General features: G+C 46.3%; 1 protein-coding gene across 2 annotated transcripts in view; it reads left to right on the top strand.

Moving 5' to 3' along the window:
- The window catches only part of eif4e2 (eukaryotic translation initiation factor 4E family member 2), a 126,842-nt gene that overhangs the window by 45,996 nt on the left and 55,579 nt on the right, over positions 1 to 25,267 (top strand). For both annotated transcript variants that reach the window (XM_072474187.1, XM_072474186.1), the window contains exon 6: positions 11,771 to 11,907. In XM_072474187.1, coding sequence (XP_072330288.1) covers positions 11,771 to 11,907 — 137 coding nt within the window. The remainder of the gene's footprint in view (positions 1 to 11,770; positions 11,908 to 25,267) is intronic.

Here is a 25,267-nt window from a genome sequence, read left to right as displayed (position 1 = left end):
CCTGTGGCTCTGTCCAATTATGGCAATCAGTGCGTTTGTCCTCCTTTCTTTTAGTATCTATGTTCTAATGCACAGAGTCGCCAAGTATCAAATGATACCACCACAAGGTTCAACCGGCTATCGATCAAAGAGCCAAACACCAGTTAGTTTGTTCAAGGTCAAGGGTACTTTATTTACACACAATTAGTCATGCAACATAAACACTACTAGTTAACTACACCTATCGACTAAGACAACCTGTACTTAACTTCAGGCACCCGGCTTAGGTCAGAGGAACAGTGGCCGCTGTCCGATTCTGGATCTATCGAGTCTGGAGAAGTAACTGCTGCTCAGCTAGGCTCATCCGTCTGGTAGCGAGCGTTGAACTTGGACTTGCTTCTGGTGTTGCTGCAATTGGAAATGGTCGTGGCCGGGGTGCCAGGTCCAAGAGAGGACGAACATGTGGCGGACTCTCTTCTTATACTTGGGGGTTTTGTGCTCTTTCGGGCGGCCCTTTAGTTTGGACCCAAATAATTGGGTGATTCCTGATCACTCTGTTCGATTCCTAACCAATAAGTGGGTGGGGGTCTGGATGGCTGGGCGTGTCCCAAGTGGCCACTGACCCCGTTGTTTACGCTTCCCCTGAACAGGGAGTGGGGCCGAAATGTCTGGGACTGTACCAGTCGCTCGAGTATCAGTCCTTTGTTTTGGTGAAGATGGGCCATCAAATGCTAATCGGCCCCATTAAAATGCTAATTGGACGGAGTTTCGATAGCTTCTGGACTTGCTTGCAAATATACATTTCAGGCTCTGAGTCTTGCCTCGTCCATTTTACCCGCTAGGCTTTGCGAGTTTCTCTGTCCCTAGTTGTAAGTGGCCATCCCAGATGGCTACACTGTTTCATGTTAATATTTTAGAGGTAATGTTTTATTCTGGGAGAATTATTGTTGTGAAGGTAACTAAAACGCTGGGCTTTAGAAAATGCCAGAACACCTCAGAGAAAGAGTAGTGTAAAAGGTTACCTATTTTTGCTTAAGAGTCAGACTAGAAGAGATGGATCCATAAAACACCAGATGGGCTCACTTTGCTGGAGGGCTGGAGAAAGGGAGACTGTAATGTCTACTCTGCTTGTAAAGAATTACAGTCCAGCGAAATGTAATGTGGGAGTTAAAGCTAAATTTGTTTAAAACCATTTGGTTAACCCTGGAAAATTGCATGTCATGGAGATGGGTGGAGCTTAAGGCAGTTCTCTGGTTTCAATTTATTTGTGTATTTGTGGGGAGAGAATCATAGGAGAATCATAGAATTTACAGTGCAGAAGGAGGCCATTCAGCCCATCGAGTCTGCACCGGCTCTTGGAAAGAGCACCCTACCCAAGCCCACACCACCCTGTCCCCATAACCCAGTAACCCCACTCTTGATGAATGGCGGAGCAGGCTCGAAGGGCCAAAAGGCCTCCTCCTATCTTCTATGTATCTATGGATCTGAACAGGAAGATGGAACCTCGGCAGTACATTTCACCTTGATCATCTGCATCCTCCCTACTAGGGGAAGTGGAAGTGCAGCGCATCTCTGTAGGTCCTTTTTAACATCCTCCGCCAGACTGGTCAAATCCATTTGTGGATCTGTGTCCAGTCTTGGGCTATCTGAATCCCCAGGTAGCAGAATTTGTTTTGGGCTAGTTTGAATGGTAGACCCTCCCTTGTTGGGTTCACTGGGAACATCTCGCTCTTGCCCAAGTTGAGTTTGTAGCCCGAGAAGGCCCCAAACTCTTCCAGAAGCCTCATGATTTCCATCATGCTGTTCCGCGGGTCCGAAATGTAGAGGAGCAGGTCATCTGGGCGACATTGTGCTCTCTGCCTCCTCTTCGGATATCCTTCTAGCCTTTTGCATCTTGCAGCCCGATCGTCAGGGGTTCAAGTACCAGGGCGAGACAGCTGGCATCCCTGCCTGGTGCCTCTGTGCAGTTGTATTCACAGCTGGTGGTGTTGGTCCAAATGCTCGCCTTGGGGGCATTGTAAACTCCGTCTCTATCCCAAACCGCTCCAGTACCTCAATGAGGTACCTCCATTCGACTCTGTCGAAGGCCTTTTCAACGTCCAGGGAGACGGGGTGTTAGTTGCAGCTTGGATTTCCATAGGCTTTGAAATTCACAGGAAAGAGTTGGGAGCTGTTGGCAGGCTTCAAGCAGTTCGGGCTCAGTGACATCTTGGGGAACTGAGACAGTGTAAGAAGGTCACTGGTTCCGTGCAAGCCAGCTTGGGCTCAGAGAAGCTCTGGAAGGCATTTGTAGCTCCAGGTAGCCAGGGGACTGGAGTTTGAAGAAACCTGGGGTGATGCCAGCTTAATGAAGCTCCTGGTTTGCGAAAGAGTTAGAATTGTGCTGGTAATTAAAAACGGGGATGCAGCTTTGTGAATCCTGTGGAATACAGTCACTGGAGAATGGATTGAACCATCAAGAGGTGAGCAGTCATTGAGGCAGCCTGAGTAGGAGTGGCCTTTGAGGAAATTCAGAACCTAAATCTTCAAAAGGATTGAGTTAAAATCCCTTGTGAGGGTGACGGAGATTTAATGAGATTTTGAGACTTATCATGGCCACTGATGTTTGGGTAGGTTGCTGAGAAGTCTGTGTGATCAGTCTTGGCTGTATCTGCTGATTAATGAGCAGCAGTGTGTTCGACCATAGTTCGCCTCTTCAATATTTACCTCATGTTGGTTCTAAGGTAGATACTGTAAATGGTTTTACTTTTTTGGCTTTGTATAGTAACATTTATTTTTGTTTAAAGCTGGCTGGGATTTCAAACATTGTCTACCTTAAGCAGAAAGTTACTGGTTCTTAACTGGATTGTACAAATTTGCATAAATCTCTAAATGAAGCATTGTATTGCTCCATCTCCAAACCGTGTCCGAGTACTTAAATGCAGAGAGAAGAAGATGTATTAAGAAAACTGGCTGAACATGTCAGAAAAAACAAAAGAACAAAGAAAAGTACAGCACAGGAACAGGCCCTTCGGCCCTCCAAGCCTGTGACGACCATGCTGCCCTTCTAAACTAAAATCTTCTGCAGTTCCTGGGTCCGTATGCCTCTATTCCCATCCTATTCATGTATTTGTCAAGATGCCCCTTAAATGTCACTATCGTCCCTGCTTCAACCACCTCCTCCGGCAGCGAGTTCCAGGCACCCACTACCCTCTGTGTAAAACACTTACCTCGTACATCTCTAAACCTTGCCCCTCGCACCTTAAACCTATGCCCCCTAGTAATTGACCCCTCTACCCTGGGACGAAGTCTCTGACTATCCACTCTGTCTATGCCCCTCATAATCTTGTAGACCTCTATCAAGTCGCCCCCTCAACCTCCTTCGTTCCAGTGAGAACAAACCAGGTTTATTCAACCTCTCCTCATAGCTAATGCCCTCCATACCAGGCAACATCCTGGTAAATCTCTTCTGCACCTTCTCTAAAGCCTCCACATCCTTCTGGTAGTGTGGAGACCAGAATTGAACACTATACTCCAAGTGTGGCCTAACTAAGGTTCTATACAGCTACAACATGACTTGCCAATTCTTATACTCAATGCCCCAGCCAATGAAGGCAAGTATGCCTTCTTGACTATCTTCTTCACCTGTGTTGCCCCTTTCAGTGACCTGTGGACCTGTACACCTAGATCTCTCTGACTGTCAATACTCTTGAGGGATCTGCCATTCACTGTATATTCCCTACCTGCTTTAAACATTCCAAAATGCATTACCTCACATTTATCCAGATTAAACTCCATCTGCCATCTCTCCGCCCAAGTCTCCAAACGATCTAAATCCTGCTGTATCCTCTGACAGTCCTCATCGCTATCCGCAATTCCACCAACCTTTGTGTCGTCTGCAAACTTACTAATCAGACCAGTTACATTTTCCTCCAAATCATTTATATATACTACGAACAGCAAAGGTCCCAGCACTGATCCCTGCGGAACACCACCAGTCACAGCCCTCCAATCAGAAAAGCACCCTTCCATTGCTACTCTCTATACAAAAACACCCAGAAAAGTAGCAAAAACTGACACGGTCCCCAAAATGGTTGGTATTCAAGAGCAACTTGATTAATGATTATGCGATGTGGAAACAATGGACCAGGTTTTCTGATTGCTGTACTTGAATCTCTTGGGGAAATCAACCAGGGATGGATGTAGGGATAGGGGTGGGTTGGTAGAATCAGTGCATTGGAGTCTGCCCTAGTTTTCTTCATTAAATGGACAGAAATTGGACAGGTTTCATTCTTTTTTTAAAAAGTATTTTTATTCTCCTTTTTCACATTTTCTCCCAAATTTACACCCAACAATAAACAAAATCAGTACCGAATGTAATGTCAATCCCCATATCAATAACAACTATCCCATCCTCCCACCAAAGCCCAGACATTGGCCCGCATGATAACATAAACAAATGACAAAAAGGAATCAGGAATCACCCATAGTCACTATTAACACATACAGCCCCTCTCCCCCAAACCCTCCCAGCTCCCCCCCCCCCCCCTAATGTTCGATGTGATCCAATTCTCGAAAGTGCATAATGAATAACATCCATGAATTGTAGAACCCCTCCATCATTCCCCTCAGTTCAAATTTGAGGTAGGTTTCATTATTGACGTGTGATCTGTCTTGCCCGATATTTTGTCTCTGCACCAGTCCAAGCCTTCCAATACGCTACAGGACACTAACAGGAAAATCTGCTCCACGTAATTACACATGTTTTATCACTTACGATATTACCATATACTCTATTCCTTCTCTTTGGAAGAAAAATTGAGTTAATTGTAACCTCAAAAGGTTAATATAAATGTTTGAGAAAGAGGAAGGTTTGTCGGGGATTTCCCAGGAGTTGATGTTATTTTATAATTTAGAGTACCCAATTATTTTTTTTCCAATTAAGGGGCAATTTAGAGTGGCCAATTCACCTGCCCTGTGCATCTTTTTGGTTTGTGGGGGTGAGACCCACGCAGACACAAAGAGAATGTGCAAACTCCACACAGACAGTGACCTGGGGCAGGGTTCGGACCTGGGTCCTCGGCACTGTGGGGCAGCAGTGCTAACCACTGTGTCACCGTGCTGCACCCTGGCGTTGACGTTATGAACCGTGCTCTTCCTGTTGTACATTAATGACTTCGACCTTGATGTACAGGACACAATTTCAAAATTAGCAGATGGTGCAAAACTTCATAGAATCCCTACAGTGCAGAAAGAGGCCATTCGAGTTTGCACCGACCCTCCGAAAGAGCATTCCACCCAGCCTCACTCCATCCCCGCAATCCCACCTAACCTGCACATCTTCGGGCAGTAAGGAGCAATTTTAGCATGGTCAATCCACTTAACCTGCATATCTTTGGAATGTGTGTGTGTGTGTGTGTCTGTCTGTCTGTGCGGGGGGGTGGGGGAAAGAGACCAGAGCACCCGGGGGAAACCCACGCAGACATCGGGAGAGCATGCAAACTCCACACGGTCACCCAAGGCCAGAATCAAACCCGGGTCCCTGATGCTGTGAGGCAGCAGTGCTAACTACTGCGCCACCGTGCTGCCCTTAATTTGGAAACATTATGAACAGAGGAGGATAGTAATTAAAGCAAAATACCACAGATGCTGGAAACCTGAATTAAAAACAGAAAAGGCTGGATAAACACAGGTCTGGCAGCATATGTGGAGAGAGAAACAGTTAAAGTTTTGAGTCTATTGTACCTTGTACAATACAATGCCTTTGTACAAACTTCAAAAGGATGTACAGGTTGGTGGAATGGGCACACAAGTGGCAGATGAAATTTAATACAAACAGTGTGAATAATTTGCGTTGGTAGGAAGAACGCAAAGAAACCATATAAAGCTTGCAAGGTGGAGGAGCAGGGAGACCTGAATGTTTGTACTTAAATTATTGAAGGTGGCAGGATGGGTTCAGAGAGCGGTTAACAAAGCATTCAGCATTGTTGGCTTTATTAATGGAGAGATAGAGTACAAAAGCAAGGAGGCAGGCTATGTTAAACTTGTATAAAACACTGGTTCAGCCTCAGCTGGAGTATTGTGTCTAGTTCTGACACCACACTTTAGGAAAAATGTGAAAGCATAAGAGAGGGAGCAAAAAAGATTCAAGAGAATGGTTACAGGGACGAGGAATTTCAGCTAATTAGATAGATTGGGGAGGTTGGAGAAGAGAAGATTGAGAGCAGATTTGATAGAGGGATACAAAACTCCGAGTGGTCTGGACAAAGGAGATGGGGAGAAACTGTTCTCATTTGTGGAAGGATGAAGAACAAAAGGATACAGTTTATGGTAATTGGCAAAAGAAGCAATGGAGACATGAGAAATAGCTTTCTCATGCAGCATGTGATTGGGATTTGGAATGCATGTTTGAGGGTGTTGTGAAGGCAGGTTCAATCAAGGCATTTAAGAGGGAATTAGATAATTATCTGTCAAAGAATGTGAAGTGCCACGGGGAGAATACCAGGATGTGGCTCAAGGTAAATTGCTCCTTCAGAGAGCCAGCACCGAATAGCCTCCTCTGCTGTAAACATTCTGATTCCATAAATTTTGAGCTTACACGGAAATTATATATTTTGGTTAATTTTAAATATTTTTATACTCTACAATTTACTTATATATTTAACCCAAATCCTGATTATTTCATAGATATTTGTTCCTCCAAACTCCATATTGTGCTACTTCATACTGGCACTCTTCTCTGTTAGTTGGGCACTCTTCTCATTCAGCTAATCCTGGTATTTCTTTTATTCTCCAATCAGTTCATGCTGGTTGTCCTTCCTCCCTTGCCTAATTTTCCATTAATAATGTACCCACTTTTATCCCCCTCCAAGCTTCTCTTTCCCCTCTTCCCTTCTGTCTCACTTCTACCCAAATTCTGACCATTACATACTGGTTATACCCGGTAGTTTTCAGGAAAATTCTCATCTATGCTAAGCAGTAGCTAGACATGAGGCATATCCATTATCGGCAGGTGTAGTGTTAAAGCCAGAAGGTTATGTCTAGCCTATTGCAGTTAAATGGGTAGGAGTGGGATTGAGGACAGAGGAGTTTGATCTGTACTGATTTGTTTGCCAGAAAATAGACCCAACTATTTTTTGCTCTACTTTTTAGGTTTGGCAAGGTCATAACAGTGATGGCCTGACTTGGGTTAAGCTGTCAAGTGTATAAAATTCCAGATTCTGTGTTGCATGCAAGAGAGTGACAGTAAGGGAATCTGTTATACCACAAACACATATCCCAAAAGAGGTACAGGGCACTGGACTTGCACATGAGCAGAGCTAGGTAAATGGTGTTAATTAGGAGGGAATTGAGAATTACTATCTCAGAAACAGAGGAGACCTCAAATGCCAAGCACCAAAGAGAGAATCTGACCCATGTTGAGAAATATTGATGCAGGAAATTCTAATCTTCAGTGGATGCAATAAATGTATTGTGAATACTTGTTTTATTTTCTGGCGATTGTTGATTAGTAGCTGTTCAAAAATTTAAAATGGTGATTGTTAGATTTTTCGTAACTGAAAGAGGATTACAACAGTCAGTGTTACGCACTTTGTTTTCTTTAGATTGTTTTGCCAGATATTCAGTTGTTTATGTAAATTGGAACATGCAAGTACAATATATTGAATTTGCTATGCATGCAATGCACTCCTTGGCTGGAATTTAATGTGATGGGGTTGGAAGTGAAAACAGGTGGCGAAGACCCTCCCGCTCCAACCTCTGTGGCCTCGCCATTCCTTAACTCTGCAATCCTGCGCCGACTGGTTAATTTGTGGTTGGGAGGTGGGTTGCTGACAATTCATCTCGCTGCTAGTCTAATATCCAGTGTTGAATGAGTAACTATTTCCTCCAGCTAAGTACTGGAAATATTAAAACCATTGCCGTTGGTCCATTCCACAAATTCTACACTGTAATCGTCAACTCCATAACATCATAATCATCCAGCTAAATGGAACCGGACTGTTTTCAACTTTGCTGTTCTATTTTACCGGGAGATGAAATACCAACGCCATACCTGCTTCATCACTAAGCAAACGACCTCCACCCTGTGATATTATCCTTTCTCCACGTTCTTCAGCTCACCTGCTGCTGACTTTATGATGTTTAGATTTGGCAATTATCCATAGAAGAGTCGTAATGAACTTAGCATTAACTCTGTTTCCTTCGAGACCTCCGGTGGTGGCCATGGAGTGAGTGGTCGCTCAATTGGTGGCTCCTTCTCGAGGTGGAATTTTCTGGTCCTCCCCCACCTGATTTGAGAGGGGGTTTGCTGACAAGTAGTGCATAAGCACTGTAGAATTGCAATACTCCTCTGGTGGGGCTGGTTTATGGCTTAACAGTCGAGCAGTGTAACAAATAAGAGGCAGCAGCTTGACCGCGAGAAATGTCGAGGTGCGACACAGAAAAAGACAGTGGAAGGTGCTGGGGCATCGTTGCCCGCCCCGTGGTCTGCAGAGCAGCTCGTGAACTTTTTGAACAACCAAGTTCCAGCCGCAGAGGAAGGAGGTCTCGGAGGACCTGGCTAAATTGGGGGAGCCACTTAGGGCGGCTATCGAGAGAGTGGAGCAGAGGCTGAAGGTGCAGGGCCTGGCACTCCAGAAGATGGAGGGGTTGATGGGGGAGCATAAGGAACTGTTGGCCTCGCCAACAGATGCGGAGATGTTGCTGGTGGCGGATAGCTGTTAGAGGTTGAGGGAGAAGGTGGAGGTCCTCGAGAATCGCCTCAGGAGGCAGAATTGCCGGTTCAAAGGAGTGCAGGCCGCTAAATATGTGGCAAATATGCTGGAAAAGCTGATGGGGGAGGGGGTCTTTGACCGTCCCCTCGAGGTGGATTGGGCACTCGGAACTGAGGAGAGGCCGAAGGTGGTGGAGCCGCTGAGCACAATGGTGGTGAGGCTGCATCATTTGGAGAAAATCATGAGATGGGCGAGGCAGACGAAGAAGTGCACCTGGGAGGGGAGGGAGCTGAGAATATACCAGGACCTGGATGTGGAGTTGGCCAAGCGGCTGGCTGGCTACAACCGGATCAAGGCTGCCCTCTACAAGGAGGGGATGAGGTTTGAGGTGCTGTATCCTGCTCGTCCATGGGTCACGCATCAGATTTGGGAGTTTTATTTTGATACGTCGGAGGAGGCGAGTGAGTTTGAGAGCCATGGACTGGGAGGAGTATGAGGACATTGAACTGTGGAGATGGTAAATGTGAGGAATATGGGTTCACAGGATGGGTGGATTTGTGAATTTGATGAGAATTGGAGCGGAGAGGGGGGGGGTGTGTTTTCTTTTTTGTTTGGGGTTAAGTGTGTGAGGGGTGAAGGGCGGATTTGGAGAACGGGGGTAGACAGAGGCCCCAGGCGGGGGCCACCATTCTAGCTGATTGGCTAGTTAATGGGAGTGTAGGGGGAGATGGGTTAATTTTTTTGTTTGGTTATGGGGGGGTGCGAGAGCGGTGGGAATAGATGCTGACAGGAATGCTGGTGTGGGGCAGTTGGTTAAGGACAAATGGCAGCAGACATCTTGGGTCTGGAGGAGAGCAGGGCATGGACCTGGGGGAGCTGGGTAAAGGGATATGGCTGACTGACAAGAAATGGAGGCAGGGAGCCCCCCAGCCCGGTTGATTACGTGGTATGAGCAGGGGCTGAACGGGCTGGTTAAACGGTCGCATGTTTTTGCACATTTAGAGTTTGACGGTGGACATTGTGTTTCTTCAGGAGCCACACCTGAAGCTGGGGGATCCGATGAGGCTGAGGAAGGGGTGGGTGGGGCAGATGTTCCACTTAGGGTTGGATATGAAGACGAGGGGGGTGGCAGTGCTGATCAATAAGAGGGTGGCGTTTGAAGTCAGCAGTATCGCACCTGCCCCTCCGGACCTGAGCACTCATCGGCTGATTATGGGGGGAGTTTTTGAAATGGTTCTGAATCCTAGGTTAGACAGGTCGTGCCTTAGGCCCCTGAAGGTTTCGGCTACGGCGAAAGAGTTGATGGGGTTCATGGAATGTTATGGGAGGGGCGGACCCATTGCAGTTTGGGAGGTCAAGGGTTCAGAAGTTTTCATACTTTTGACATGTGCACCGGGCGTACTCTCGGATAGATTTCATTGTACTGGATAAGGCACTGTTGGCGGGGTTGGTTGGTCCAGATGGGCTTCCAGCCGAGGTTTAGAAGTAGTTGGATCGGAGCTGGGGTCTCTGCTTGTTGGGATGTTAAATGAGTCAATGGCAAGGGGGGGGCTCTTTCCATGCCTCCGCCTCTTTCCCCCCCCCCCTTCTCCCGCAAACGTTGTCGCAGTCGCCCATATCACTAATTTTAAAGAAGGACAAAGACCCAGAGCAGTGTGGGTCATAGCTCCGATTTCACTGTTATATGTGGATGCAAAGTTGTTGGCAAAGGTGCTGGTGTCGCAGCTGGAGGGTTATATGCCGGGTGTCAGGAGGGGTTAGTGAAGGGGCGACAGTTGTTGGTGAACGTACGCAGGTTGTTCAATGTTATCATGACGCCCTCGGAGGGGCAGGAAGTAAACGTGGTGATAGAAATGGATGCGGAGAAGGCATTTGACCGGGTTGAGTGGGCATATCTGTTGAAGGTGTTGGGTTAGTTTGGGCAAGGGTTTGTGGATTGGGTTCGGCTGTTGGCTAGTGTCCGGATGAATAGGATTAGTTCGGAGTGCTTTGCGCTTCACCGGGGGACGGGGTCAGGGTGCCCATTCTTACCGCTGCTTTTTGCTCTGGCGATAGAGCCATTGGCAATGGCGCCTAGGGCATCAATGGGGTGGAGGGGGATGAGCGGGGAGGGGGTCAAACACAGGGTCTCTTTGTATGCAGACGACCTCCTGTTGTACATTTTCGACCTGGTGGGGAGTTTTGATAGGATCATGTGATCCTGGGGGCGTTTGGTCGTTTCATCTGGATATAGATTGAATATGGGGAAAAGCGAGGTGTTTCCAGTGAATGCCAGGGGGCAGGAGAGGAGTCTGGGGGAGTTGGGGTGGGGGGGGGAGTTATGGGTGTTTTGTGTTTGGGGAGGTATGAGGGGAAGGGAGAAAAGTCGGCGGGTTTGTGGTGACGGGAGGGTGTGAGGAGATGGGGAGGGTGATTTAGTTTTGTTACCTGTTGCTGAGGTTTGGGTTTTGTATATATCAAAAATGCCTTCAATAAAAATATTTCTTTAAAAAAAATTGTCTCCCTCTCCACAGATGCTGCCTGACCTGAGTTTTTCTAGCACTGAGTTTTTAGTGGCAGTATTCTCCTGGCTGGTTTCTCGTCTTGCATCTCTGTAAACTTGAGCTCATTCAAAATTCTGCTGCTCATTACCTAATTTTCACTAAGTACCATTCGCCCATTGCTTGTTAAAAGCAAATTACTGCGGATGCTGGAATCTGAAACTGAAGAGAAAATGCTGGAAAATCTCAGCAGGTCTGGCAGCATCTGTAGGGAGAGAAAAGAGCTGACGTTTCGAGTCCATTTGACCCTTTAAACTGAGATTTTCCAGCATTTTCTTTTCGGTCACCCATTGCTTGTGTTCGTTGTCCCACATTTGTTTCCAGTCCAGCACCCCTCAATTTAAAAATGTTCATTCTTGTTTTCAAATAGCTCTGTGACCTCGCCATTCATTCTCTCTCTCTCATAATATCTCCTTTTGTGTTTTGTGACAAATAGTCCTGTGACGAGCCTTAGAATGTTTTGCTATGTTAAAATGCAAATTGCTGCTGTTTGGTGATAAGAAGTAGTGCGTGAGGCTCCAGATTTGATTACACACTTTGATTTCTCTTTATTACTAGGAAGACATTATCTCAATATGGAATAAAACAGCTAGTGACCAAGCTACTACTGCTCGCATAAGAGACACATTACGACGTGTCCTAAACTTACCACCAAATACTATCATGGAATACAAGACTCACACCGACAGTATTAAGTGAGTACAATCAGGAGCTAACAGAATTGCTTAACCTAAGTTGTTTGTATTGGGTATTGAATTAAAAATATTGAAATTGAAATCAATATTGCATAAGTCAAGTGAAATACGAGGGAAAAGTGAGTATGCTGTCAAAGTCACTGACACCAAAATGAAGATGGTGTCATGAATCAAATTGACATTGTTGTTATCATTCTTCTAACATTGACTCCATAATCTCAAAACAGTCTGAACTAATGCGTTTTCTTTCTTGTGTTATGATCCGGTTCAGGTTACTGGTCTGAAAGACGCACTGTACTTTATCTGAGGGTATAAGAATTGGTATTCATTTTAATTGCATTCATTCGCAAAGAACTTTTAAACTGACATCCGACAGGGAGACGCTATTGTGAACTAAGATTAGAAGGAAACACCTTTGTGCTAGTGATTTTATTGTTACTACATTACAAATGCAAAATATATACTTGACTTACATGGAACTTTAAATTAAACTACTACTATTTTTTGTTGTTCTTATGTTTAAGTGCCGCTAGATATATTGTCAACGACACCTTTCATAGAATCCCTACAGAAGAAGGCCATTTGGCCCATTGAGTCTGCATCGACCCTCTGAAAGAGCACCCTACCAAGGCACAATCCCGCACCTTATCCCCACTTACGGGCAATTTAGCATGAGTAATCCACCTAACCTGTACATCTTTGGACTGTGGGAGGAAACCGGAGCACTCGGAGGAAACCCACGCAGACACTGGGAAAATATGCAAACTCCACACAGTCAACCGATATCTGAATCGAACCCGGGTCTCTGGTGCTGTGAGGCAGCAGTGCTACCACTGTGCCACCATGCCGCCTTCACTTTGCTGATGATTCAGAGTGGACTGATGGGACACTAATTGCCCAGGTTGATTAGTTCTGCTTTTTGTGGACAGGAGATACTCTGGTATTTTTCTATATTGTTGAGTTGGTGCCAGTTATATTGGAACAACTTGGCTAGTGGCTCAGCTAGTTCGACTGGAGCGCATTCCAGTCCTGCAGCTGGGATCTTGTCAGGACCGTTGCTGTATCCAGTGACTTGTGCTGCTTTTTGATATCACATGGAATGAATCAAATTGGCTGGAGACTGCCATATGTGATGCTGGAGACCTCAGGAGGAGGCCAAGATGGATCATTCACTTAGCACTTGTGGCAGAAGATAGTTGCAAATGTTTCAGCCTTGCCTTTTGCTCTAATCTGCTTATTTGTGGAGCTACCTCCTCCAGTTAACTTTCTTTCCCCATTCAAGACTTGATGGAGCAGGACTGCAGAACTTTGAGCTATTCCGCTGTTTGTGGAATTGCTTTGCTCCATCGCATGCTGCTTCTGCTGTTTAGCATGTGTTGTAGTTTCACTAGGTTCACACCTCGTCTTTAAGGAATGCTGGGTGCTGCTCCTGGCATACTCTTTACTCCTGATTGAACACGGATTGATTCACTGACTTGATGATAATGGTCGGGTGAGGAATATGCCGAGCCATGTAGTTGCAGATTATGGTTAAATACAATGCTGCTGCTGATGGTCTGCAGTGTTTCATGGATGCCCAGTTTTGAACTGCTAGACCTATTCTGAATCTATCCCATTTAGCACATTGGTAGTGCCACACAACATAATGAAGGTTTTTTTCTCAGTATGAAGGTGGCACTTCCACCTCCATAGGGACTGTGTGGTGGTAACACGCAATACTATCATGGTCAGATGTATTGTTATAATGAAATTGATCAGGGCACGGTCAAATTGTTTTTTTCTTATTGGTGGTTCTCTCACCATCGACCACAGGCCCAGTCTGGCAGATGTACCCTCCGGAATCAGCCATTTCAGTTAGCAATGGTGCTACCTAGCCACACTGAAAACAATTATGTTTAGTAATGTTGTTGAATTGGTACATTGAACATGTGTTGTATCCTGCAGAGGAGTATCATGGTTTATTCTGTAAAGGTGCTGGCCACAACTTTCGTACCTTTTTGAGGGGGAATCTCCTTTACAGGCCACCTACAACCACAGCTGCAGGCCAGCAGATTGGGCTTGCCTTCAGGCTATTCTGCCACTCAATTATCTATCTGTGCCTAACATCAGTTTACCTTGCCTGGGTTAGAATAACGCTCTAGATTAATCCATCGACTGTTATCCTGAAGATTGATTTTTATTCTAGAATTTATCTCCTAGAATCTCTTTGCAGAGCCTCAAATAAGTATACTTCTATCTATGCCATGGTCCTAAAAGCCATAGCGGCTCCCTCTCTGTGCAGAACCTTTTTCACCTACTCCATGAGGTCCCAGAGGTCCCAAACCCTGACATTTGAGTAACTACATATAGTTTAGGATTCTAGATCTACAAAATAGATTATCTACAGAACATATAACCCCACAACGTTTATCTTGAGATTTTATTTTGTGTGTCAGTTTACTCTCATGCTGTGCAACATTTTGCTGGAAGAGTGCAGCCACAGTCCAAGCAATTGGCAAGATTGATACCTCTTGCAATAGTCTCAATAGCTACTCCTTCAGCTGGCATACAATGACTGCAGTGTATGCTATTTACAGGAGGCACCCCCTAAACCTATAACGGCAGTAGGCATCTCACAAAGTGGCCAGAGGCAAGCAAGTACATTGGAGCATCATTACCCTCATCGTGAATCACCACTCCTTCATTTTCAGTGGGCCAAAATAATGGACTCTTTGCGCAGGTCAAAGAGACACAGCCTGAGTGAGACACATCCAGAGTGGGAATTTGGAACTTGGTAATTTGGTGCAGTGAGGTAATCAGGAAAGGTAAGTGGTAAGTCTAATTCTGTTGTTTTTCAGTCAAAAATGCAGTGTGTAGATTAGTGTCTGATTGGCTGAAGCTGCCCCCACCCTAATTGCTGAGAGGCAGTTATCTGTCAGTCACCTGAGGCCTTTTTAGTGAGACACATCCAGAGTGGGAATTTGGAACTTGGTAATTTGGTGCTGTGAGGTAATTCAGTGCAGAGTGGGAGAAGGTGCTTTTTCCCTACTGTTTTGTTCTCTCTCTTTCTTCTGGCCTGTAACTTTTAATTTGCAGGGAGAGACCAGAGAGCATCTGAGACCCTCGGAAGGTAAGTAAGTGATTTTTACTCATTTTTACTTTTATTACCTTTTCAAATTGTGTGTGGTGGGGGTGGGGGGGGGGGGCAGAAGTGACATCACAGAAAAGCTGTGACCTGATTGGCTGGTTGGGAATCTACACTAAATTAAAAGCATTGGTAAACTAATTAAACATAATTACTTAATTATAATTTAGAGGGGTATCTAAGCCAGATATCAGAGAATACTGTATTTAGCGTTCACATTTATAGTAGAAAACTAGTGCTAGGAAACATATAGTTAACAGTAACTTTTTTTTAAAACTTTTAAATTTAATTTACTAATTAATTGACGCAATGTCAATTATAGGGGTGCAGTGCTCTGACTGTGAGATGTGGCAGGTTCGGGAGGCTTCCAGCGTCCCGGATGGCTTCATCTGCAGAAAGTGCACCCAACTGGAGCTCCTCACAGACCGCATGGTTTGGTTGGAGCAGCAGTTGGATGCACTCAGGAGCATGCAGGTGGCGGAAAGCGTCATAGATAGCAGTTATATAAATGTGGTCACACCCAAGGTGCAGGCAGAGAAATGGGTGACCACCAGAAAGGGCAGGCAGTCAGTGCAGGAATCCCCTGTGGTTGTCCCCCTCTAGAACAGGTATACCCCTTTGGATACTGTCGGGGGGATAGCCTATCAGGGGAAAACAGCAGCAGCCAGAGCAGTGGCACCACGGCTGGCTCTGATGTTCAGAAGGGAGGGTCAAAGCGCAGAAGAGCAATAGTCATAGGGGACTCTATAGTCAGGGGCACAGATTGGCGCTTCTGTGGACGTGAAAGAGACTCCAGGATGGTATGTTGCGTCCCTGGTGCCAGGGTCCAGGATGTCTCCGCACGGGTAGAGGGCATCCTGAAGGGGAGGGCAAACAGGCAGAGGTCGTTGTACATATTGGTACTAACGACATAGGCAGGAAGGGGCATGAGGTCCTGCAGCAGGAGTTCAGGGAGCTAGGCAGAAAGTTAAAAGACAGGACCTCTAGGGTTGTAATCTCGGGATTACTCCCTGTGCCACGTGCCAGTGAGGCTAGAAATAGGAAGATAGAGCAGCTAAACACGTGGCTAAACAGTTGGTGTAGGAGGGAGGGTTTCCGTTATCTGGACCACTGGGAGCTCTTCCGGGGAAGGTGTGACCTATATAAGAAGGACGGGTTGCATCTAAACTGGAGAGGCATAAATATCCTGGCCGCGAGGTTTGCTAGTGTCACACGGGAGGGTTTAAACTAGTATGGCAGGGGGGTGGGCACGGGAGCATTAGGTCAGAAGGTGAGAGCATTGAGGGAGAACTAGGGAATAGGGCCAGTATGGCTGTGAGGCAGAGCAGACTGGGAGAAGTTGCTGAACACAGCGGGTCACGTGGCCTGAAGTGCATATGTTTTAATGCAAGAAATATTACGGGTAAGGCAGATGAACTTAGAGCTTGGATTAGTACTTGGAACTATGATGTTGTTGCCATTACAGAGACCTGGTTGAGAGAAGGGCAGGATTGGCAGCTGAACGTTCCAGGATTTAGATGTTTCAGGCGGGATAGAGGGGGATGTAAAAGGGGTGGCGGAGTTGCGCAACTGGTTAGGGAGAATATCACAGCTGTACGATGGGAGGGCACCTCAGAGGGCAGTGAGGCTATATGGGTAGAGATCAGGAATAAGAAGGATGCAGTCACAATGTTGGGGGTTTACTACAGGCCTCCCAGCAGTCAGTGGGAGATAGCGGAGCAGATAGGTAGACAGATGTTGGAAAAGAGTAAAAACAACAGGGTTGTTGTGATGGGAGACTTCAACTTACCCAATATTGCCTGGGACTCACTTAGTGCCAGGGGCTTAGACGGGGCAGAGTTTGTAAGGAGCATCCAGGAGGGCTTCTTAAAACAATATGTAGACAGTCAAACTAGGGAAGGGGCAGTACTGGACCTGGTATCGGGGAATGAGCCAGGTGGTAGAGGTTTCAGTAGGGGAGCATTTCGGGAACAGTGACCACAATTCAGTAAGTTTTAAAGTGCTGGTGGACAAGGATAAGCGTGGTCCGAGGGTGAATGTGCTAAATTGGGTGAAGGCTAATTATAACAACATTAGGCGGGAACTGAAGAACTTAGATTGGGGGCGGATGTTTGAGGGTAAATCAACATCTGACATGTGGGAGGCTTTCAAGTGTCAGTTGAAAGGAATTCAGGACCGGCATGTTCCTATGAGGAAGAAGGATAAACACGGCAATTTTCAGGAACCTTGGATAACGAGTGATATTGTAGGCCTCGTCAAAAAGAAAAAGGAGGCATTTGTCAGGGCTAAAAGGCTGGGAACAGACTAAGCCTGTGTGGAATATACGGAAAGTAGGAAAGAACTTAAGCAAGGAGTCAGGAGGGCTAGAAGGGTCACAAAAAGTCATTGGCAAATAGGGTTAAGGAAAATCCCGAGGCTTTTTGCACGTACATAAAAAGCAAGAGGGTAGCCAGGGAAAGGGTTGGCCCACTGAAGGATGGGCAAGAGAATCTATGTGTGGAGCCAGAGGAAATGGGTGAGGTACTAAATGAATACTTTGCATCAGTATTCACCAAAGAGAAGGAATTGGTAGATGTTGAGTCTGGAGAAGGGTGTGTAGATAGCCTGGGTCACATTGAGATCCAAAAAGACGAGGTGTTGGGCGTCTTGAAAAATATTAAGGTAGATAAGTCCCCAGGGCCGGATGGGATCTACCCCAGAATACTGAAGGAGGCTAGAGAGGAAATTGCTGAGGGCCTTGATAGAAATCTTTGCATCCTCACTATCTTCAGATGATAGAACATAGAACATTACAGCGCAGTACAGGCCCTTCAGCCCCCGATGTTGCGCCGATCTGTGAAACCACTCTAAAGCACATCTACACTATTCCCTTATTGTCCATATTTCTATCCAATGATCATTTGAATGTCCTTAGTGTTGGCGAATCCACTACTGTTGTAGGCAGGGCATTCCACGCCCTTACTATCTCTGAGTAAAGAACCTACCTCTGACATCTGTCTTATATCTATCTCCCCTCAATTTAAAGCTATGTCCCCTTGTGCTAGACATTACCATCCGAGGAAAAAGGCTCTCACTGACCACCCTATCCAATCCTCTGATCATCTTGTATGCCTCAATTAAGTCATCTCTTAACCTTCTTAACGAAAACAGCCTAAAGTCCCTCAGCCTTTCCTCATAAGATCTTCCCTCCATACCAGGCAACATTCTGGTAAATCTCCTCTGCACCCTTTCCAATGCTTCCACATCCTTCCTACAATGCGGCGACCAGAATTGCACGCAATACTCCAAATGCGGCCGCACCAGAGTGTTGTATAGCTGCAACATGACCTCATGGCTCCTAAACTCGATCCCTCTACCAATAAAAGCTAACACAACGTACGCCTTCTTAACAACCCTCTCAACCTGGGTGGCAACTTTCAGGGATCTATGTACATGGACACCGAGATCTCTCTGCTCATCCACACTGCCAAGAATCTTACCATTAGCCCAGTACTATGTCTTCCTGTTATTCCTTCCAAAGTGAATCACCTCACACTTTTCGGCATTAAACTCCATTTGCCACCTCTCAGCCCAGTGCTGCAGCTTATCTATGTCCCTCTGTAACTTGTAACATCCTTCCACACTGTCCACAACTCCACCGACTTTAGTGTCATCTGCAAATTTACTCACCCATCCTTCTACGCCCTCCTCCAGGTCATTTATAAAAATGACAAACAGCAGTGGCCCCAAAACAGATCCTTGTGGTACACCACTAGTAACTGGACTCCAGTCTGAACATTTCCCATCAACCACCACCCTTTGTCTTCTTCCAGCTAGCCAATTTCTGATCCAAACTGCGAAATCACCCTGAATCCCATGCCTCTGTATTTTCTGCAGTAGCATACCAGGGGGAACCTTACCAAACGCTTTACTGAAATCCATATACACCACATCAACTGCTTTACCCTCATCCACCTGTTTGGTCACCTTCTCAAAGACCTGTATAAGGTTTGTGAGGCACGACCTACCCTTCACAAAACCGCGTTGACTATCTCTAATCAAATTATTCCTTTTCAGATGATTATACATCCTATCTCTTATAAACCTTTCCAAGATTTTTCCCACAACAGAAGTAAGGCTCACTGGTCTATAGTTACCGGGGATATCTCTACTCCCCTTCTTGAACAAGGGGACAGCATTTGCTATCCTCCAGTCTTCTGGCACTATTCCTGTAGACAAAGATGACTTAAAGATCAAAGCCAAAGGCTCAGCAATCTCCTCCCTAGCTTCCCAGAGAATCCTAGGATAAATCCCATCCGGCCCAGGGGACTTATCTATTTTCACACTTTCCAGAATTGCTAACACCACCTCCTTATGAACCTCAAGCTCTTCTAGTTTAGTAGCCTGAATCTCAGTATTCTCCTCGACAACATTGTCTTTTTCCTGCGTGAATACTGATGAAAAATATTCATTTAGCACCTCTCCTAAGTCCTCGGACTCCAAGCACAACTTCCCACTGCTGTCCTTGACTGGCCCTACTCTTACCCTCGTCATTCTTTTATTCCTGACATATCTATAGAAAGCTTTCGGGTTATCCTTGATCCTACCTGCCAAAGACTTCTCATGTCCCCTCCTGGCTCTTCTTAGCTCTCTCTTTAGGTCCTTCCTAGCTAACTTGTAACTATCGAGCGCCCTAACTGAACCTTCATGTCTCATCTTTACATAAGTCTCCTTCTTCCTCTTGACAAGTGTTTTGACTGCTTTAGTAAACTACGGTTCCCTCACTCAACCACTTTCTCCCTGCCTGACAGGTACATACTTATCAAGGACACGCAGTAGCGGTTCCTTGAACAAGCTCCACATTTCCATTGTGCCCATCCCCTGCAGTTTTCCTCTCCATCCGATGTATCCTAAGTCTTGCCTCATCGCATCATAGTTGCCTTTCCCCCAGATATAACTCTTGCCCTGCGGTACATACCTATCCCTTTCCATCACTAAAGTAAACGTAATCGAATTGTGGTCACTATCACCAAAGTGCTCACCTACCTCCAAATCTTAACACCTGTCCTGGTTCATTACCCAGTACCAAATCCAATATGGCCTTGCCTCTCGTTGGCCTATCTACATACTATGTCAGGAAACCCTCCTGCACACATTGGACAAAAATGGACCCATCTAATGTACTCGAACTATAGCGTTTCCAGTCAATATTTGGAAAGTTAAAGTCCCCCATAACAACTACCCTGTTGCTTTCGCTCCTATCCAGAATCATCATTGCAATCCTCTCCTCTACATCCCTGGAACTTTTCGGCGGCCTAGAGAAAACCTCTAACAGGGTGACCTCTCCTTTCCTGTTTCTAACCTCAGCCCATACTACCTCAGTAAATGAGTCCTCATCAAACGTCCTTTCTGCCACCGTAATACAGTCCTTGACTAACAATGCCACCCCTCCCCCTCTTTTACCACCTTCCCTGAGCTTACTGAAATATCTAAATCCCGGCACCTGAAACAACCATTCCTGTCCCTGCTCTATCCATGTTTCCGAAATGGCCACAACATCGAAGTCCCAGGTAGCAACCCATGCCGCAAGTTCACCCACCTTATTCCGGATGCTCCTGGCATTGAAGAAGACACACTTTAAACCACCTTCCTGCCTGCCGGTACACTCCTGCAACTTTGAAACCCTACTCATGACCTCACTACTCTCAACCTCCTGTATACTGGAGCTACAATTCAGGTTCCCAAGCCCCTGCTGAACTAGTTTAAACCCTCCCGAAGCGCATTAGCAAATTTCCCCCCCAGAATATTGGTACCCCTCTGGTCCAGGTGTAGACCATCCCGTTTGCAGAGGTCCCACCGGCCCCAGAATGAGCCCCAATTATCCAGAAATCTGAAACTCTCCCTCCTGCACCATCCCTGTAGCCACGTGTTCAACTCCTCTCTCTCCCTATTCCTCGTCTCGCTATCACGTGGCACAGGTAACAACCCAGAGATAATAACTCTGTTTGTCCTAGGTCTAAGTTTCCACCTTAGATCCCTGAAGTCCTGCCTTACAGCCCTATTCCTTTTCCTACCTATGTCGTTGATACCTATGTGGACCACGACTTGGGGCTGCTCCCCCTCCCCCTTAAGGATCCCGAAAACACGATCTGAGACATCACGCACCCTGGCACCTGGGAGGCAACACACCAACTGTGAGTCTCGTTCCCACAGAATCTCCTATCTATCCCCCTAACTATGGAGTCTCCAATGACTAATGCTCTACTCCTCTCCCCCCTTCCCTTCAGAGCAACAGGGACAGACTCTGTGTCAGAGACCTGTACCCCATGGCTTAACCCTGGTAAGTCGTCCCCCCAACAGTACCCAAAGCGGTATACTTGTTACTAAGGGGAACGGCCACAGGGGATCCCTGTACTGACTGCTTCCTCCCAGCCCCTCTGACCGCCACCCATCTATCTTTATTCTTCGGAGTAATTACATCCCTGACGCTTCTATCTATGACCACCTCTGCCTCCCGAATGATCCGAAGTTCATCCAACTCCAGCTCCAGTTCCCTAACGCGGTTTCTGAGGAGCTGGAGATGGGTGCACTTCCCACAGATGAAATCAGCAGGGACACTGACGGCATCCATCACCTCAAACATTCTGCAGGAGGAACATTGCACTACCTTCCCTGTCATCCCCTCTAGATAAAAAAAAAGAAAGAAAGAAAGAGCTTACCTGTTATTCACTCCCCTTCTCAGCAAGCACTCACTCAGCAACCTCTGCTCCCCGCATGATAACACCTAAGGGAAAATAAATAAAAACTACTTACCACGTCCCGGAGGACTGGAGAATAGCCAATGTTGTTCCTCTGTTTAAGAAGGGTAGCAAGGATAATCCAGGGAACTACAGGCCGGTGAGCCTTATGTCAGTGGTAGGGAAATTACTGGAGAGAATTCTTCGAGACAGGATCTACTCCCATTTGGGAGCAAATGGACGTATTAGTGAGAGGCAGCATGGTTTTGTGAAGGGGAGGTCGTGTCTCACTAACTTGATCGAGTTTTTCGAAGAGGGAACAAAGATGATTGATGCAGGTAGGGCAGTGGATATTGTCTATATGGACTTCAGTAAGGCCTTTGACAAGGTCCCTCATGGTAGACTAGTACTAAAGGTGAAGTCACACGGGATCAGGGGTGAGCTGACAAGGTGGATACAGAACTGGCTAGGTCATAGAAGGCAGAGAGTAGCAATGGAAGGATGCTTTTCTAATTGGAGGGTTGTGACTAGTGGTGTTCCACAGGGATCGGTGCTTGGACCTTTGCTGTTTGTAGTATATATAACTGATTTGGAGGAAAATGTAACTGGTCTGATTAGTAAGTTTGGAGACGACACAAAGGTTGGTGGAATTGCGGATAGCGATGAGGACTGTCGGAGGATACAACAGGATTTAGATTGTTTGGAGACTTGGGCGGAGAGATGGCAGATGGAGTTTAATCCGGATAAATGTGAGGTAATGCATTTTGGAACGTCTAATGCAGGTAGGGAATATCCAGTGAATGGTAGAACCCTCAAGAGTATTGAAAGTCAGAGATCTAGGTGTACAGCTCCACAGGTCACTGAAAGGGACAACACAGGTGGAGAAGGTTGCCAAGAAGGCATACGGCATGCTTGCCTTCATTGGCCGGGGCATTGAGTATAAGAATTGGCAAGTCATGTTGCAGCTGTATAGAACCTTAGTTACGCCACACTTGGAGTATAGTGTTCAATTCTGGTCGCCACACTACCAGATGTGGAGGCTTTAGAGAAGGTGCAGAAGAGATTTACCAGAATGTTGCCTGGTATGGAGGGCATTAACTATGACGAGCGGTTGAATAAACTCTGTTTGTTCTCACTGGAATGACGGAGGTTGAGGGGCGACCTGATAGAGGTCTACAAAATTATGAGGGGCATAGACAGAGTGGATAGTCAGAGGCTTTTCCCCAGGGCAGAGGGGTCAATTATTGGCGGCATAGGTTTAAGGGGCAAGGTTTAGAGTAGATGTACGGGGCAAGTTTTTTACACAGGGTAGTGGGTGCCTGGAACTCGCTGCCGGAGGAGGTGGTGGAAGCAGGGACGATAGTGACATTTAAGGAGCATCTTGACAAATACATGAATAGGATGGGAATAGAGGGATACGGACCCAGGAAGTGTGGAAGATTGTAGTTTAGTCGGGCAGCATGGTCGGCACGGGCTTGGCTTTGTTCTTTGACTCCCTATCTGACAGCATTTTGGGAGATAAAAGTGATGGAAAAGCTCAGCAAGTCTGTCAGCATCTGTGAAGAAAGAAACAGAGTTAAAAAAATTGAGTCTGTGTGACCCTCAAGTCTGAAGAAGAATCATATGGACTTGAAACATTAACTTTAAGCGGCGCATGAACAGAGAGCGACTTCATCCTGAATGAGACTATTTGGGAAGTTGATGCAGAGGGGAAAGAGGTGCTCGTTTCTGCTTTCTAACATTTTCGCCCTTCAGCAAGTAATCTTGCCCTGTTGCAGGAGAAGAGGCTCGTTGTTTGGTGAGTATTTTAGGTGCTGTGAGGCAGAAGTGGGGAAAGAAAACAACTATGATGCCACAGGAAACTGGTAAGTTGAGTGTCCGGTAAGTGCTCAGTGTAAGGGGCAGTGTGTGACAAACTAGTGTCTGGAATACGAGAAGGTTAGGGCTAATACAGTAATGTAATACAAGTAATCCAAAATAGAACCGAGTTAACACAAGAGAAATAAAGTTAAGACAATTCAGATAGCAAGGTAGCTCCGTCAAGTGAAATGTGTATCCGATAATACGTGTGAAGTTACGGATGTGAGTGGTACCCTAGACGACCGTATGTGCAGGAGGTGCTGCCAGCTGTAGAAACTGGAGCTCGGGGTTTCCGAGCACGAGCAGCAGCTGGCGTCACTATGATGCACCCACTAGGCTGAGAGCTACTTGGCTAGCCTGTTCAGAGAGGTGGTCACACTGAATCTTAAGGACCTGGACAGTGGGAATGGGTCACCACCAGGCAGTCCAAGAGAACTAGGCAGGTAGTGCAGGTGTCCCCTGGGGTCCCAGTTAGAAATCAGTTTTCCGTTTTGGTAGCTGGTTCCTCGGAAGAGTGCAGGTTTAGAACATAGAACATAGAACAATACAGCGCAGTACAGGCCCTTCGGCCCACGATGTTGCACCGAAACAAAAGCCATCTAACCTACACTATACCATTATCATCCATATGTTTATCCAATAAACTTTTAAATGCCCTCAATGTTGGCGAGTTCACTACTGTAGCAGGTAGGGCATTCCACGGCCTCACTACCCTTTGCGTAAAGAACCTACCCCTGACCTCTGTCCTATATCTATTACCCCTCAGTTTAAGGCTATGTCCCCTCGTGCTAGCCATTTCCATCCGCGGGAGAAGGCTCTCACTGTCCACCCTATCTATCCCTCTGATCATTTTGTGGCCCCACAAACACTCAGCTGTACAGAAGGGGAGAAAGAACGGAAGAACAATAGTGATAGAAAATTTGTTAATTCGGGGAACAGACAGGCATTTCTGTAGATGTGACTCCAGGATGGTATGTTGCCTCCCTGGTGCCAGGGTCAAGGATGGCACAGAACGGCTGCAGGATATTCTTCTGAGGGAGGGTGAACAACCAGAGTCATGATCTGCATTGGTACCCATGACTTGGGTAGAAAGGGGGATGGGGTCCTGTATTCAGAATTTAGGGATTGGATTGGATTGGATTTGTTTATTGTCACGTGTACCGAGGTACAGTGAAAAGTATTTTTCTGCGAGCAGCTCAACAGATCATTAAGTACATGGGAAGAAAAGGGAATAAATTGTAGGGTATACAATGTAACTACATAAGCACCGGCATCGGATGAAGCATACAGGGTGTAGTGTTAGTGAGGTCAGTCCATGAGAGGGTCATTTAGGAGTCGGGTAACAGCGGGGAAGAGTCTGTTCGTGCGTGTTCTCAGACTTCTGTATCTCCTGCCCGATGGAATAAGTTGGAAGAGTGAGTAAGCCAGGTGGGAGGGGTCTTTGATTATGCAGCCCGCTTTCCCCAGGCAGCGGGAGGTGTAAATGGAGTCAATGGATGGGAGGCAGGTTCGTGTGATGGACTGGGCGGTGTTCACGACTCTCTGAAGTTTCTTGCGGTCCTGGGCCGAGCAGTTGCCATACCAGGCTGTGATGCAGCCAGATAGGATGCTTTCTATGGTGCATCTGTAAAAGTTGGTAAGGGTTAATGTGGGCATGCCG

This window comes from Scyliorhinus torazame, chromosome 14 (assembly GCF_047496885.1).
Source record: "Scyliorhinus torazame isolate Kashiwa2021f chromosome 14, sScyTor2.1, whole genome shotgun sequence".
Lineage (NCBI taxonomy): Eukaryota > Metazoa > Chordata > Chondrichthyes > Carcharhiniformes > Scyliorhinidae > Scyliorhinus > Scyliorhinus torazame.
The sequence above is the reverse complement of the archived record's forward strand: the minus strand, read 5'-3'. Positions and strand labels throughout refer to the sequence as shown.